The sequence below is a fragment of the Oxyura jamaicensis genome, chromosome 7, assembly GCF_011077185.1.
Source record: "Oxyura jamaicensis isolate SHBP4307 breed ruddy duck chromosome 7, BPBGC_Ojam_1.0, whole genome shotgun sequence".
Taxonomy (NCBI): Eukaryota; Metazoa; Chordata; class Aves; order Anseriformes; family Anatidae; genus Oxyura; species Oxyura jamaicensis.
This window is the reverse complement of record NC_048899.1, coordinates 33,564,444-33,582,506: the sequence shown is the minus strand read 5'-3', so window position 1 is coordinate 33,582,506 and position 18,063 is coordinate 33,564,444. Positions and strand designations below refer to the sequence as shown.

General features: G+C 42.3%; 1 protein-coding gene across 3 annotated transcripts in view; it reads right to left on the bottom strand.

The window, feature by feature from the left end:
* Nucleotides 1–4,890: 4,890 nt before the first annotated feature.
* The window catches only part of THSD7B (thrombospondin type 1 domain containing 7B), a 309,975-nt gene continuing 296,802 nt past the window's right edge, over nucleotides 4,891–18,063 (bottom strand). For 2 of the 3 annotated variants that reach the window (XM_035331981.1, XM_035331983.1), the window contains 7 exons: nucleotides 14,528–14,687; nucleotides 14,021–14,194; nucleotides 13,842–13,937; nucleotides 12,688–12,770; nucleotides 11,032–11,224; nucleotides 7,354–7,441; nucleotides 4,891–6,076 (listed from right to left, as the gene is read on the bottom strand). In XM_035331981.1, coding sequence (XP_035187872.1) covers nucleotides 5,995–6,076; nucleotides 7,354–7,441; nucleotides 11,032–11,224; nucleotides 12,688–12,770; nucleotides 13,842–13,937; nucleotides 14,021–14,194; nucleotides 14,528–14,687 — 876 coding nt within the window. In that variant the 3' untranslated portion in view covers nucleotides 4,891–5,994. Of the gene's footprint in view, nucleotides 6,077–7,353; nucleotides 7,442–11,031; nucleotides 11,225–12,687; nucleotides 12,786–13,841; nucleotides 13,938–14,020; nucleotides 14,195–14,527; nucleotides 14,688–18,063 lie in introns of all 3 variants that reach the window. The other variant, XM_035331980.1, reaches the window with a different exon arrangement.

The following is an 18,063-nucleotide window of genomic DNA, read 5'->3' as shown; positions in this document are numbered from 1 at the left end:
ATATTTGCAAAGGACACAAAGGTAGAAAACTAAGGATGCAACAGGTAATAGCTTAAAACTGATGTGATCATCTCCATGTAACATTAACAGGTGTCGTGTATTGACTCTGGATCAGATACATCCTTCCATCCATCTCCAAGTAGTGTTTGGCCTGATGCTACAATAGTGTCAGCGGAGTGACACTACCTGCATGTCACTGCCTGCTCAGTGCGAGTTTCAGAAGGGAGTTCCCAAAGGCTTGTTGTGATGGAAAGGAAATGTTGCATTGTTCCCTGCCCTAATCCTGCTGCTGCGTAGTTGTGTGATTGCAGGGCAGCGGCAGCAGCAGCCTGGAAGCACGAGCTCTGGGCTGCGCCCACACCTGACACTTCTGCAGAAAAGCCACTTGAAGCCTGGTCACACAGGCTGGAAGCCAGATTGCCTCGAAAAATTATAACTGCCATCTTCCTCAGCTGCAAAATTAATGCTGGGTGCTCCACTTCATCCTCGGACTGTTGAAAGATTCTTCACTGTTATTATGTTTGAAGAGTTTTTTTCCAAATGTCATATTGGCATGTAACAACCACAATATTCATAACATGCAGGTGAACTTTCATAAAGCAGAGGAGGAAATTAACATTCTTCCTTATCAGAGGAAATTGAATCTGATTTTTCATTCCATCAAAACATCTCTTCACCGACAGGATAAATCCCATAAATTGCTTTAACCCGTGTATCTGCCTAGAGTCCGTTCTATACGCTGTTGTAACAAACCATGTAATCAAAGCAAATGAACATAATTACCAGCAAGTGCAAATATGGGGTTTCTGGATTCTTTTCTGAGACATTTCATGTGTGACCAATGAAAGTTGTTTACATTTTAAAGTAAGGACAAACTGTTATCAGATTGGAAGATATAAGGGTATGTACTAAAAATCCATGCAGAAAGCATCCTCTACCTACAATTACCATTCTAACTATTCATTCGAGGCTCTTCTTTTCTCCCCAGGTGTAAATGCAACCACATCACCAAACGTAGCCAAATGCTGTGCCATTTCAAGGGATGGTGGAGTTCTGTGCCCTTACACTTCACAGTGAGGAGCTTCTGTCATTTATTTATACCAGGAAGGAACAAGATGTAACTGCACATGACTCCATTTATTTAATAATAGTTCGGGTAAATTCCTTCTCATGTTTACATCATTAAGGCCAACGAGCAGACATCAGAACATCTTGTGCTTGCTTCCCCTCTTTGCACAGAGACGCAGGGCAGCTGCTCGTGTTTGTGGTGACACCAGTGCAGGTGGGTTGCACTCGTGTTTCTAGTCCTAGGTCCCCTGAGGAATAATAAAGGGATAATAAAGAGATAATAAAGCAATAATAAAGGCAGCCTTTAAGGCAGCTCATGGCCGCATGACTTTCTAGGCTGGTGGCAACCCCCAGACATGGCAGGTCCCATCGTTGCAGCTCTGACGATGGCTGGGGAAGCGCCCACCTCCACCCATGGAGCAGATGCAGCAGGACCACGATGACCACCTTCAGCTCTCATGCCTGAGAGAAGCAGGAGGCACAACCCATCGTAATCACAGGCTGTATCACATTGCAACAGCTCAGCGGCGTGACCAGTGGCACAAGTCATGTCAGCAGTTAAATGACAGGAACCAAGTTTCTGCCAGGTCGTGGTGCCAGGAGCCAAATAACGCATGCATACTGATGGCACGTAATGGCACACACACAGATACATCTTCACAAAGATGATATAAATCAAGCTCCTGTCCAGGACAGGGACATGTCACAGCCATAAGGCATGGAAGTCAGTTCATTTACATCACATTTTAAACCAGACACATTCTGAAACTGTCCCGAGGCACATTAATACATCAGGTGTCCTGAGCCATTTTCTGTTACTACTTCCCAATAGAAAATAAGCCCTGAAATTATATTTAAACTACATCTCTTGTTCCATTCATAAGTGCAAATTAGGTTATGTATTTAGAAAAAATAATAATAATAAAAGTCTTTCAAGAAACCAGCTATGCCATGTTAGCAGCAAATGATCTGATCTCTAATGACAACGTCACGCTTATGAGGACTAATCCAAAATGGAAACTCTCAACGGATTTATTTATTTATTTATTTATTCAAAAAAGATGCTCTCTTCATTTCCTTGGGAAACTGGCCATGAATGCAAGTGCATGTAAACAGAGAACACTATGCAATTAGGCTGTTCTTAGAGACATATGAATACAAGCACAAATTAAATTACAAGTCTTTATCTGCAGTGGCTTATAGGAATTTTTATACTACTTTGCTTCCAGAGCAAAGAAAACCACAGTCTTTGCTCTTGACTGTGGCATCTGAAGCTAAAATGCTTGGTGATGCTTCTTGTGTGGCTGCTGGAGGGGAGAGGAGCAGAGCTGGGCTCCAACCCTGCTGACAGGAATTTCAAGCTCCCCAGGCCTTCGGGATATTTCTGCATACAAAAGCCCAGATGTTCAAAGTGTTTAGCTGCAAGGATAACTGTAGATGTGGTACCTGTGCATGCAAATATCCCACCTGTGAGCATCACTGAAATTATGCAGGAATTATTCAGGTGTGCAGCACTTCAGTACTCCTTGGTAATTTGTCTTCTGCAGTCTTACTTTGCTGCTATTTTGTTGTACTTCTGTGTGATACAGAAGTCTCTGAGTGGAGGAGAGACAATCCCATCGAAGACAGATTTCAAAGGCTTTGAAAAAAAATAATGCATGCTTTACAGTGGTAATAAACACCTGGCAGCCTCGAAACAAAACATGATAAAGTGAATACTCCTTCATTATTTGGTCATTATCTTCCAGGACAGATTGCCAGGGCATTTGGCAAACTCCTGACCCTCCACTGCTCTTACTCAGTCACCGAAATGTCTTACTGGGACAACCTAGCTGAGGGCACAGGAGTTACCTCCCCGCACTGGACCAAGATCTCTCTCCTGTCTTTGGCTGTAGTCAGCACCAGCTCCTTTAACCTAAAGTTTAAAACCTCAAATAGGTAAGAACTGGGAGTAATACTTCTTCCACATGACTCATTTTGGATTCTGAAAGGAATTGACTCACCTTGCTTTCACAGACAGCTGGGCATCCCTCTCAGCACCTTTATCCAGGGCTCTTACAAACAGCAGTCATCTTGGTATCTGTCAAAATAACCAGTTCCTTTTTCTGATTTACACTGCATTCTCAGCCTCATTGATCCTGCAGGGCCATGAGTTCCGCAGTTCAATTTCACGGCTTAAATCAATCCCAAATTCTCAAACACATGCAATTACGTTCTGACATTTGCATCACCGTGCTGCCTGAGCTGGACCATGAGCGGACGCGGGGCTCGTGCACACACGGCAGACAGCGCGAGGCCGGCAGCAGCCTTTGCATGGCAGCTGAACAAGCTTTCCCCTCCGCTTTCTCCAGCTACAAAGCCAAACGGGCAGGTTTGTTCCCTGAAGGGCTTTGCTGAACCTCAACAGCTCTGCAGAAGATGTCGCGCCAGCACCCAGCCAGCACCCAGCCATAAAGCATTGCCTCTCAAAGCCCCTGGGGCTCTGCTCAGAAGGTGCTGCAGCACAGACAGCATGAAGGCCACCGAACTGCAGCACAAGCCCAGAGCCATGTACTCGGTGTAAACATGCGCGTGGCAATCCTGCACCTCAGCTCCTCCTCTCTGCCAGGCAGCTTGCTATTCAGCTGACGTCTCCTGCACTGGGCAGGACTGTGGCACAGGAAGTCATTCAGGTGAAATGCTGGGAAGCCAACGTTACGATTTGTCTGTATCTTCTATTCAGAGGGATAACATCTGGGACAATATCACTCCAGTGGATACTGCTCACTCAGGATTAAAAATAGACAGCACGTATAACTGCACACCGGCGGTTCTGCAAGCAAAGCAATGCTTTCAGTTCTTGGGCTTGCCCAGGGAAAGAAGAAAGCATCTTGGTTTGGACTGTAATTTACACTGATATTAAGGGCAATGGCCACAGGTTGCAGCTGCCATGGTTTGTTATTATTACACCAACTTTCCCACTCCAATATACTTCTGAGCAGCTTGCTTAATTGAGTTTACTCCATCACGATTCACAGGATACCATTCTTCTCACATCATAACCCACAGATAAAATATATTATGGTCTGGTGGTATTCTTCCTAATATCATGGGGCTATCATTCCTCTTGTAACTCTTCGCATAGGTAACTCAAAGGTTCAGTACAGGGCACTGTTTAAAAAGATACAGGCCCCCAGTGTTACTGAGAAACATCAGATCCTGCTGTTTATACCATGAACAGTTACATCTCCATGGTAGAAAGCAGGGCCAGCCAAACATCTTCAACAGGAACTGGGTTCTCAGCAACTGAGACAATTTTCCTTCTCGGTTTCAAGATTTTTTCTCTGGGAAGAGGAAAGCATGTTCCTGACCTTGCTTTGCAGACACAGCACCACCGCGGCTTGATGCTGTGCGATAAACGCTGGGCAGGTGACATCCTGCCTGACCTGGGGAGGTAAAGCTATCTCCAACACCATTGTATTTTCAGAGAAACCAGCCTATTAAAATTATGAACTTGAATAGCAACAAAACGCCACAGGCCCTGCTTTCTGCCCTAGTTAAGCTCTTCTCTTGTGATGAACCACTGTGAAGTAACTGCACATTGACAAGGGCCGTGTAGGTGCCAGGCTGGTAATAATTCTTTTTTCTCCTTCTAATTATTCAAATAAGAAGTAGCATTGAGCTAAAAATAAGACCAAGCATTCTCCAGATCTGCAATTACTCTCTCAACTTGTACTTGTCTACAATATTTCTTCAGCTAATCACTACAGCGCAAAACATGCCAGAATTGTTTGAAATCAGAATTCAATCCCAGACACAGTAAAAGACTAATAAAGACTGTTGTTTACACACATTTAATTCAACATACCAGAAGCAATATTCTCACTCCCTTTAGCGTTTTATTTGCTTATAAATACAAGTCAATACCACAAGATGGCACTTTCTTACTTGCAACACGTATTATTATAAACACATACCCTCTCCAAATGTTCCCAGATGTTTACAACATTTAACTTTTCAGTGGTTTTGAAACATTTAAAAAAAGCAAGACCTTCTACAAACTGTATTTGTGTTTGATGCATATTAAATGAGGTCAGGTAATTAAATTCAAAAAAAGAATTTATAAATATTTCAGATAAGAAAATTTAAATACAAAAGCAGAGTTTGTATTAATTAAACTGAATAACAATTTAAACTGGCCATAATGTATCTACATGGTTTTATTTAATTTAAAATACTTTTTAAACAATCAAATCCTCTAGCCATTCATCAAAACACCTATCTACTCAACCTTTTAAAAAATATTTTCAGTTAAGAAACCACCTAGGCTTTTTCTTAGCAATCCTTATTCTGTCCTGTAGGTGGAAATGAAGTGAAATCATATTCCAGACTAGAAAACAGGATAAGAAGGAAGAAACTTTAAAAAACCAGATAACTTCAGACACTCCAACTCATTATTCTTTGTGTTTCTCAAAATACATGATCCAGTTTTAAAGTCTTTGAACGAAATGTAAACACTATAAAACTCATTGTTGAAATATGTGAAGAATAAAGAACCCTGCACTAATATAGTGCATAATGATGCTGTGTCAAACTTGTCATTTACAGTAAATGTCACATTTTCCTCTGGATTGTCATGCCTTTTTGTTGGTGCTTTATTTTTTTTTAATACCAATTCGTTTTGATGTCAGTAGACTTTATTCTTTTTTTTTTTATTCCCATTGCTCAACAGGAAGAGATGCATTTTCCAGTCTCTTCAGAAAAGTTGACCAACATCCAAGACTTTGATTCCACTTTTTTTCTTTTTTTTAAACGAGGTGGCAATATTTCTGCTCTGCCCGGTATATTACACATCAGGAGATTCCTCAAAAAACTGAGAAGTCTGAGAGTTACAAAAAAGAAAGCAGTTAAGGCAGTCAATGTCTACATTTGGATTTCTTTTTTATGTTACATGTCAATGTCTCCGTCATAGGCTAAGGTTAGAGGCTTCTGTTGTGGAGGAGTGCTTTGATGCTGCTTGCTTTTTTTGCTGTAAGAAAAATAAAAATATTTCAGGAGACAAAAAATGCAAATGGTAATAGAGTGTGAAGCTCAAGCACGTCAACAACAACAAAAACAAACTTCAACAAAAAATTATCTTCCCGCACTGGCTATTTTCCTTGGCACCCTATCGAAACAACCCTAATTATTACTGCGAAATACACCTCCTCGCTAGTCTTCTAGTGACGGAGAACTATGAAATGCTATTTTAAAATTCCTCAGTATGCTCTGCTGCTTTATCTCAGAGAAACGGTAGCTATAGAGCTCAAAAAATAGGAAGCTACAACTCCCAGGCATCATCCAAACACTGTTACTTAAGCTTTTAGTTGAAGAGAGAATGAGGGAAAGGATGAGACAGCGGGAGAGAATAAAGTGATTTTGGATGAAATAGGGTGATGTTGCTGTTAGGACATGGTGGGGACGCTCCCTCACAATAAAGCCCTCCATCAGAGACGCCTTGGTGCAGACCAGGGCTTCAGCACACCCAGAACCCTATTTCTAACAGTGACTGGTAACGGCAGCTTTAGACATTTGGCATGTCTCCTCCCGAGGTGTTCAGTGCCAAAAGCTGTTTAGGGATTACCTGATCCGGGGCGTATGTCCAGAAAACCAGAATTAACGCCAAGAGACCCTCCCTTCCATGAACTGTTATGCCCTCGTGTTATTTCAATTCATTTGTCTTTCTGGCACACACAGCCCCTGATAGCAGTAAGCTCACAAGGTAATAATGCACTCTATGAAAAATGAAATCTTTTGTTTATTTTAAGCCGTCACTTCATCAGATGTCTCCTACTTCTTATATTGCAGGATATAAAAATTCCCTAGCCCCCTTTTCTACTCCATTCCTGATTTCATACATGTCTATTGTATTCCCACGTCAAACACCATTTCCAGCTGAATGACCCTGTTCTGTTTGGTGCTTCCTTGAATGGGAGCCGGCTCCTAGATCTAATCAATCTCCTTGCCTTTTTTCAGTTTTATTAAAGAATACAACAAAAAGCCCTTTCCAATCCCAGCAGAAGTCTGAATATATGGGCTTGTTGATAACCAAAGTAACTCTTTCCCTGCTTGGCCACCAAACATCTTCATGGTCAGGTCAGTTGGAATTTGCAATTTGGAGAGCTTTAAATTACTCTGAGGCAGGAGCCACATGAAGGCAGGTCCCTCATCCAACTTCCATTCTTCCTTAACACCTCAAGGATTAAATCTCTGCATTGCTATTTAAATAAAAGAGAACAAGCACAGCACAAAACACATCATACTTACCACATCAGGAAGGATGTAAAAATCAGGAAAGCTATGATGAGGAGCCCGCTGGCTGATACTCCATACACCCACATCTTCAGTTTGCCATCTGTTGGAAGATTGGGAAGAAGGATGGGGGGAAAAAAAGAAAGAATAAAAGTCTTTATTCTAAAATACGCAAATTCTCAAGATGATAAATAAAGAGAAAACACACAAGCAAAATTAATAGCATCACTGATGGGAAACACAGCAAGGATTAACTGGGAATAATCCATTAAAAATAAGTTTTTGATAGAAAAAACATTCTTGTAAAAATCAATCGTTTTAAAGACATAATCTTAACTTTGGTAAGGACTTTAGGTTTTCCTCAATGAATACTGAAGAGGAACTCCTGGTGCCAGTTTTCCAAAGCAGCCTTATTTCACAGCCTGCCCTCTGGCTGAGCTCCTGCAGCCCAGTACAGACAGCCCATGCTCACAGTGCAGCACCGCAGCCACCGCAGGCAGGCTCCTGCCCACGGAGAGCAGGGCTGGGGGGAGATAACTGCGATGTACTCGCTCGTGAGCCTCCGTGGCTGCTCTAGCAAAGAGCAGTTGAGTGTCGAGCTGACCCAGAAATCAACGCAGGCACACCTAGGGGGTTCAGGCTAAAGAAATGACGACTGAGAAGGGATGTGGCTGTTCTCCGTAGGTACTTGGGGGTCAGCTGGGGTAAACATCAGCAAGCCCAAGCTGAAAAGTGCTTGGAAGGCAGGTAGGAATTAACTCAGCTTAGAGTAAGAAGAAGGATATGTTTTGGAATAGTAAAAGGGATGAAGCAGGGCAACAAATTTGGAGTTGGACCACCAGAGCACGAAACACGGTGAGCTTTCAGTAGGTGAGACAGGGCTGTGGATAGGACTGCTTGGTCTGTCCCCATGCACTGCCAGGGGACTCACTCTGCAACCCATGCAAGAACCTCCCCCCACAGACGTTTCAGCTTGTGTGTTGAAATACTTCCTTCTGAAAGGCAGTCTCATAAAATGGTATTTGGGCAGGCCCTGAGTTAAGGCTTTGCATTAATAATACTAATTTTTAAAAGATCGATACTTCTGCTTCTTGCTCAGTGCTGACTGTAAGGAATCCCTTGCGGATGGAAGCTGTGGTATTTTTTCCATGCAGTGATTCATATCAATGGAGTTGTTAATGCACACTGGAGGCAGAAACACGAACCTGCGCCATGCACCCAGACGTGGTCTGACAGAGGACGTTTCAAACTCACTCATGTGAGTGTGGAGTTACTGCACAGGACAATCACCAAACCTCTTTTACATTTTATGCTTGAATTACAAATTTTATTCAAAGGGAAACCTATTTTATCAGCTCCTGTTCCTTCCGGTGCTGGGTTTTTGTTTGTTTGTTTTGTTTTTTCCTAGGCTTTGTGGGAAGGTATCACTCACAGATTTTCTCTTCCCTCAAAACACTTAGAGCCTATCTCCCCTGTGAGAAGAGCCCCGTTCATCATGTCTGGTTGTTTTTTTTCCTGAAGCCTAGGTATGAAATGCGTTGCTGTCTCAACTAGAAATGGCCAAGAAACATTCAGCAGTCCTGCGAAGGGATTGTCACAGCAAGAACAAGGCATCCCACCAGGTCTGCTATGATGGCAGGTATGCTCTCCATCCCCAACATAAAGGCATTGGACCATGTCAGCCGACAATTTAAACAATGCTATTTAAATTGCCTCTCAACTTGAAAAGTTTCTGTTCTGAACTCTGGCCTCCCAGAGTATGGTGAAGAAAGGAAAAACACAGCTTGATTTGAAATCAGTTCTGTGCTCTCCTGCAGAGCATTTAAAAGAACAAAAATATCAGCCTCATTAAATCATTATAAAATTTGCGTTCCGAACTGTAACCAGGAAGGAAAATCACAAATTAACTAGAGAAAGGCACATAAAATTTTACTAACAGATACAAGTCTGGAGACAGACACAGATGCCAAAGACTATGGCACCAAAGGGTGGTAAATGCCATCCACAGAGGGAGCATCCACCACAGACTTGCCATTAGGAGCATAACTGGTAGGTAACAGTGGTCTCCTGGCTCTGCCAGCGCTAATTACTGCAAACCCCAGACCTGTTTTAGGAAAGCAATTACATATTTTGTCAAGAAGCAAGACAAGGGGAAACAACTTGAAGATGCCAGCCTTGAGATGGGGTCTGAAGAGCACACACAGTCTGAAGAGGCACCTACAGGACGCTGTGGGGTTGGTGATATACTTAGCACACATGTAGCATGCTTACTCCTTTGCCATGTGTTGTTTCTGTAACATTTATACCCTAAAATTAAATAACAACATGTTCTGTTGAAGTTCCTTAGCCCCTGTTTGTGTCTTTTAGTCCCTCGGGGGAGAACAGGCTCACAGATGGTGCGCTGAGGTCAAGCCCACCAGAAGCTTTCAGAGCTGCAGCCTTGAATGCTGATTTAAGGAAGGGAGGATGGCAGCATCCACCTACACCCCCCTCCCTTTTCCTAACCCCATAAAGGTAACGGGTGAAGACCTGCTTCCTAAGTAAGACTGCCTACGGAGGGCCATGGATGCTGACAAAATGGCAATTAACCCCAAACCTGTGACTCAAACTGCTGGTGAACTGTACAGGCTTCTGGATGATGAATCTGATCAAAAACCAGCCATATTTAAAGGCTTTGGACCAAGCTCTATTAGCTCTGAGACTGTCAACGCAAAGGTTAACTACTGTATGCAAATCAAATATGTAAATGTAACATTCAAAGTGTGAACACATAAATCAGACAGAATTGTGGCTCCCTGAACCCTGCAACAGAACCTTCCATTACATATTTTCTAAAATCCCGTGTTCGTTACAAACTAATAGGAAACAAATGCAATGTCAGACAGCAGAACACAGGGAAGATGGCACTGACAGTATTTCTGAATAGGTGGACAACTCATGAATTTCAGTAAAACTTGACATGCCTGATACTTTTGTTTCCCATTTTAAAGTTCTGTTTGCTCTTCAGAAAACTATTTTGAATAAATTAATTTTCCAAAATAACAGTCAAAATAGTAATCAGATACTATTGCTAAGGCTCAAGTCCCGTGTACCGGTCAGGTATGGTACATCCAGTTTGCAGTTCCAGCTGGGAAGCACTTTATGCCAACCAAGCCAAAGATCCACTTAGGACTTACTGCTTGGGCACAGCAGCTTGCCTGCTTCTGGCTTATTTTTGATTTCTTAACGTCTTCACTTCAACATTTAAGCCTTCAAACTTTACACTTTCTACCCCGTTTTTTATCATACACTTTTGAAATACAGCAAGAAACAACCAATGTTTTCTCTAATGAAATCTTAAGTACTTTCTGCTCAGAATCTTCTGAAGTGCTACTGATGCCTTCCCTGGTCCAAACACATTACTTACAGAAATATCATCAGATAAGTGTTCTAAGCATCCCCCCAAATCACATGAGTATATACTTTTGCAAAATATTATTGCTTCATTCTCTTTGCTATCTCTCAACATAAGAGATTGTGATTACTCAGTGTAGTCACAAAGGAACAGGAGATGACATGCAAGGTAGAAATTGTGAGGCTGCTCCACCGCTCCCAGACACAATCTCTGATGTTATGATCTACAAAGCTTGTATCTTTCTTCTACAGAAATGTAGTTAAAGAAAATTTATTCCGTTCATATTTAAGTTTTTTCACCTGGATTAAAAGGTTGAATAGACCATCCTTTGAAAATGTCATGCATTTTTGAGTTGACAGGTTTATTTTTTCCAGCAATGGTCTTAACATCAGCTTTCTTATCTTCTAAACCTGGTACCTTCATGCAGTAATCCAGGAAACCATTTGATCTCATTATTTCTGTATATCCTCGCTCACAACCGCAGACTCCTCTCTAGGTGATAAAAGGGAATTCGATATTAAAATGAATGGTAGCCTCCTGAAGAACAGCACAAATTGCAGGTAAACGGTGAAGAAAGCGCAAGGTACATCCTGCACTTGTAATTAGCAAGTTAACTGCCATCAAACCAAACAAGCTAGGAGCTGGTGCTTGCAAACCCATTTCAGCCCAAAAAGCCAAACTACATTGGCAATTGGTTGAAAAGGATTTAATAATTACAGAGAAGCCCAGTAAGGAAACATTTTCATCACAACAAGCTTAATAATAGGGCCAAGCATCTGCTGCCCTGGACCAGTGCAGGCAGTTTCTTCAAGATGTTTCTTTGAATGTGGTGGTTCACTACGCAGATACTCCATTTCCTGGATGTCTGCTTTAATGCAGTTTTATTTATTTACTTATTTACTAGATTTCCTTTCTTTTCTAATTATCTTATTATTACAATGCCTGCCTGAAGGCCCGGCACACTCGGTATTATCCAAGCAGACATGGGATTTACAGTATATCTGTGATAAGAATTTAACACTAGACGTCAGTTATTTTGCCACACCTTCCCCTCTCACTGACAGACACGATCCTGAGCTTTTTTGAGCAAAAGGTGAAGGAACCTTCAAGAATTTAAATAGCTAATAAATGCATGTCTGCCCATCGTTTATATGCCTGTGTAGGCTCTCACAACAACCCTTATAGCTGTATTCAATTGCCCATGAGCTTGTTTCCAATGGTAATTCCTCCCACAAGATACTCAGCTGAAGCTGAGAGCTGCGGCGGCTGTATTTAAAATAGAAACATCTAAACCCCAGCTGCACCTGGATACTTCAAGGGCTTTTGTGGTTTTGTGCTCTGCCACAGTGCTGCCACAGAGAACGAGGAGGAGGCATTTTTGGAAGCTCTCACTGGAGTTCAGTACTACAAGAAGGGACGTTTGTAACCCCTGGGCTCACATCTGCTCAGAGGCAAAGAGGAGATGCTGCCTCAAAGATTCATCAGATGCTGCTGATGCTCAACATTTCAGCAAGTGGGGTCCACTCCAGACTCTGCTTTAACAGTATGGAGGTAGCGGGGTCAGGCCGCGACAGCTTCCTTGCACCCATGGAGGTCTCCTGTGTCCTTGGAGGAGCAGGAGAGCAAATATGCTTTTATCTCCTCTCTTACATAAGTTTTAAACAGCCCGTTTGCTATGTGACAGTAAAATAGCATTCAATAAAAATTAAACCAAGAGGTTCCAAACCTTTCCTGTAAAACAAACCCAAAATTACAACACTAATATACACTATCACTCATCTGTGCAGGTTTATGAAGCTTTTCTCTTCGACTGAAATTCCTTCAACTTCCTCGAGGTGGTACCATGGGCACACTAAACTATTTCCTAGGTCCTAGCACGCGTTTAACATCCAGAAGATAATTGAATAGGCTTTTTGGTGTTAATACCTCAGCCACGTTCAGCAGCAACCACGCACCTGGGTGCAGTAGGAGAAGGGTTTTCTGCACGCTGGGCTGCAGTGACGAACTTCAGCAGGCTTGGTCTGAAGAGCACACCCTCCTGGAAAAGAAGTTACTTTCCAAAAAAAGAGTGCTTTCAAGGGTATGTTATACAATGGCTTTGACTTGGATCACCATAGAGTAAGAAGTGCATGCTTGCTTATTTTATATGGTTAAATAGTAGTCTACTGAGCTCATTAGCATAATATCTGTAGGCATCACATTAATTAATTTGCCTTAACAAGGCAGGGAATTATTATCATACCCATCTTGTTAATGGAGAACAGAGACATTCAGATTTAAGCAATTTGCCCCAGGCCACATAGGAAGTTGGGGACAGAATCAGGAATTAGATGCAGATCTTCTGTGTCCTCATTAACGTCTTATCTACATAAAAAGATATAATACACTTAACGCCTTAGCCCACCCTCACTTGGGGAACTCTGCCTCATAGCAATAAAAATAAAAAAAAGTGTTAATGAGTTCTTAACTACTTGGCAACCTTTGCACATAAAACTTTTGTATATTATCTTAACTAGTCCTTATAAATAGAGCTAGATAAGAACATCTGCATTTTCTTTCCTGCTCTCTCCTCATTCATCCTCTGCATACTGAGATCCTGTGAATGTGCGAGCCCTTTGCCTTTGTCAATCTCTCGTGGAGCTTCAAAGTGCTGACCATGGATTTCACTTTTCATCCTGTGCAGGCAGAATTTGTAGGTCACAGCACCAGCAGGAATCTCACAGTCTGAGTGATCTGAGATTCCTGTCTATTGAATAGAAGGAGAGTTACAGAAGCTGGGCTCTCTACCAGCACGTGATTTTCTCTTCCTCTCCCCTGTTGCTGGGAAGTTGCACTAAGAGCTGTACAAGGCTGCCTAGGCAGACCAGTTACTGTATGTGCATTTGTTTCTTCCTGTGCCCAACGCAACAGTCAGGGTAGCTCATGCAATGACATGCATGATGGTGACCTGACAGCAGGGCTGGTGCGTTCCCACCTGTCTTTCCCACACATAAACCTGAACTGAGATTCTGGAGGAATCAGGAAGGAAGGCTGTCTGAGCAGTGATACAGAAGAACAACTTGCATGAAGACTTTCCATTCGTAATTGTGCATGGCAATTTGGGGCATACCTGTGACATTTATTCCGTCCGAGCGCTGGCACCACACTGTGCGTACGTTGTCTCGCCAAAGGCTGGTTTTCCACAGGTAGTCGTAACACTTCCCTCCTGCAATGTCAATACCAGTTAGTCTTCACGTTGCAACCAAGTCAGAGCAAACTCTTGAATGAGAGAAACTCTGGCAGGGCTACCTGAGCAAGGCCGTGTCTCCATCACTTGTCCGGAGCAGCTCTCGGGGCTCTCAGGGGACTGACCTACAAATGCCCGGGATCGAGCCTGGCGACCCGTTGTCTCGAAGCTCCTGCCCTCGATGCACGTGAGCTCGCAGGAGCTCCACTCCGACCACTCGGTCAGGTGGCAGTCACCTGCACACGGAAAGAATAAATCACAGGTCTCCTGAAGGAACCAGCCTTCAAGGATTAAGGACAAGCTGCGTACAACAGCTTTAACAGTGAAATAACCTCAGTTTATCACCCAATGGTATGCATTATTCAGATTTTCTGCTTCGCAGGGATTCTCATTTTCTCCAAAAAGAAAGTCTTTTTCAGGTGATCTAGAAACAGCAGACTGAGCATTTACGTGATTTGCTGAAGTACGAATTCTGACTGCGGCAGCTGCCAGTACTCAGCTATGCAAGCCTCTCCGTCTCGGAAAGCTATTGCAGACAGCAGCGTCGTGTGACTTTCAAAAGTCTTTACCTGGGCAGGGCACAGAGCACGGTAACTGCAGCACGGTCTCTTTCAAAGGCAGCTCGGCACATAATGCGTTTTCCACTGGTTTGGCTGTAGCAGAAACAGATGCGTCATGCACGACACAGGTGAGGTTGCGCACTTGCAATCCATCTCCGCACTGCCCACCCTAGGAAATGACAGAGGGGAACAGAGACACACATTGCTGGTGTTAGCAGATGGCAGAAGAAATACACTTGATTTCACCTGTAAATAAAGACTTCAGAGATATAAATCCAGTTTTTGGACTGCAATAGTATCCCCAGTTACGGGAAGACAGATGGAGATCTCCTTTGTAAGCAGCCCTACAGAAGCTCAGAGGCAGAGCCACGTGGAAAAATGTGTATAACCAAAGAGGGGAGAGAGAAGAGCACACAAGTCCTTTCCTTTCCATGTCTAGGAGATCCAGGAAGAAAGGAGCCACCAAGGAGATGGGGCAGAGCTCAGGCAGGCCCTTTCCCTGCTGCAACAGTGAAAAATAGCAAATGTGAAGAGCACGGCTTCAGGAGAGCTGGTCCCTTCCCACGTGGCAAAGCCTTGAATTTCCTAGGAGAAGAATTGGGTACCGAAAAAGATCCAGAAGGAGTTCTTTGCTTCTCTAAAGCAGCCAAGTGCAGAGCCTGCCCATAAGCAAGGGACATTTCCCTTCACCTCCTTTGACGACACAGCCCAGTATGAGCAATTAAATGCTTTAAACTCTGCAACAGCACAAATCCTTCAATGTCTTCAGTTAGGCTGCGAGGATTAACGTGCACTAGGTTGTTTGTGTAATTTCTTAATTGTGCAGGGAGTTACTGGTTCTGAGGTGGAGACATCACTAGCCTTTCTGAAATGTCATCTGAAGCCAGCCCCAGCTTGTTGGCATTGAATCCAGTTTGAACAAGCATTAGGTGGCTCCATCCAAGCCACTCCACGCTCTTCAGTCCAGTTCTGAAACACGCAATAATACACCAAACGACTTGCTGAAGACTTCCTTTACCAGAAAATCAATGTTGTTTGGTTAACCCAGTGATCAAGGGCTGAAGATGCTGTGAGAAATGATGCCCCGAGGCTATTTTTAGAGAGTGGAATTGTTTCATTTTCTTCTGAAAAACAGAGCTGCCGTGATGTTCAAGGCACAATCCTTGTGTGATGCTTTATGAACATGCATCTTAAGCCTTATGGAAATAGCACTTTACAAAATTCAGTAAATAAAGCTCAGGAAAAAGGATGAAACATTGCTTTTATACAACCAAGGGAAATGCTACTTTGAATCAGTTGGCAGTAGATTCTTTTAAAGTAATGGACTTCATCTGCAGAACAGAATGGCTCCTACCAAGTACATTTATTCGGCAGTGTGTTTGATAGCAGGAATCTCAAGAATGGCTCTCCTGTAAACATTTGGCACCCTTTTCATTTTCTCCATACCTTTTCTGTTGCTGACGCACAGTGAAGTAGAAATAGAAGCATAACTAGTTGGGTTTAGAGCCACTGCTAATCAAAAGTATCTTAGAGAAATATTAGTGTAGATTTACCATACGCAGCCGGATTTCAAGTTTTTAACACCATGTTTCATTTTAGTCAGTATGCAACTTACTGTTCTAAATTACTGTTTCACCCCTGAAACCTCTATAGTGGCCCGAGATTAATGGTGTGTGAATAACTCATGTGGCTGTCAATTGGGTTAGAGTTCTTAGAAATTGCTGGTGGAAACAGAATACAATGTGGAGAAAATTCCCCGGGGAAATGGGCACTAATCAAACTGCAGTCCATTCGCAGCTCAGCGAAGTGGCTCAAGGAACGGCTGAGGATTATTGGAAAGGACAAAAAAAAAATGTGAAGATACTTGTTCTTTTACAAACAATACATAAATATTTAAGTATTTCCATACATATAAACGTATGAATAGTTATGTAAATACAGACACAAATATAAAGAATAGATAAAAAGAACCCATTTTTGGTAATTTCCATTATAAAAGTCAGCATGCCTCAAAGCAACATTCTTCATCCTTCTATCACGAAATATTGGCAATATATTCATATTTCTAATATTTAGAATAAATAAGTAAATATGAATCATGGACTCTCAAACAAATCCAAAAATAAACGTTAGCTTTTTAACAGTGTTTTCCACTTTCTTGCGTTCATTTAAGACTCGAAATGCATTTTTACAATGAATTGAATGCATCTAAAAGATACAATGTCATCTTGTCATCTACAGAGGAAAATGAAACTGGGCTTTCTTGATATATTTGGCAAGGTCATAAGCAATGCAGGAGCAATGCATTAACTTTCTTATCATCCTAAAAATTATTCATGTCCCCAAAATTATACATTTGAAGACCTAATTAATAGGTGTGGAATCAGTGGAAATTTGCTGCAGTAATGGCACAATGAGGATTTGGTGAGTAGCTGCTAATCAGAGGAGCACTGCCACAGAGATGATCAAATATTCAAAACTCCGGGGATCAAATCTGTATTGTAAGTGCTCTTCCTTGGGAGGTGTGATGATATGAGGTTTGCACAGATTTAGCCTCTGCCTTTCGAGTCATGAGCTCCTTGCAGAAAATATGCAGGGACTTGACTTCCAGAGGGTCCAGGTCCATTTGACTTCCAGAGGTCCAGGGATTTGACTTCCAGAGTTTCATGGTCCGTTTGGCTGCACAAATTTCTACGTTGACCCTTTGGATGATTCAGAAAAGCCCCTGGGTTCCCTAAATACAGCCTGGAGGTAGGGCCCCTCCAGGAGCACCTGCACAGAGCCTCTATGTCTCAGCCCTTCACCCCAGGAAGGGTTCTTCGTCTTCTTATGAATGTTAGGCGGATAGTGCCTGATAATATCTAGCTGCTTGGCTTATATTCTGTTAATGGAAAAATTCTGAACTCTGTCATTCACTGCTAATTTTTATTTCCCTATTTTTTATTTTATTTTTTTTACTAATCAGTGTAAAACACTTCAACTCCAATAAGAAAATGATTAATGTAATCAACCCTTTAAGAATAGGTATATTGACCATTTTCCAGGTTCTGCACCCCTCTGAATGCAGCAGAAATGCCCAGGTCTGCTGGAGGGGTGCCTGTGACATGTGCCTGTGACATGTGCCTGGAGAGCAGTGTGCTGATTTACATACTGTGAAAACCAGCAATACAAAACACTTAGCAGGTTCTACTCCTAAACATGCACACACCTCTAATTATTCACATGAAGTCAATTTAGCATAACACAGTCCTTCTACGATTAAGAAATGCAGACTCAGTTATCTCATAATACAAGGAAGAAATATTTTAGCTCTATAATTAATTGTCCTGTTTATATTACCCTAAGACTTTTTCATGATATGCATTTTGGTCTTACCACATGATGCATTTACCTTCTTTAACAAAGCATCCTTGAAAACTTGACTTCTGAAAGCTTTCTTTAGGAAGTACACTTAAGCTTCTTTTCCAGAAAAGCACAGGAATAAATCACCTTGTATTTATGAACTACATTTACTTCCAAAGAACCTCATTAAAGAGAGCTGAGCA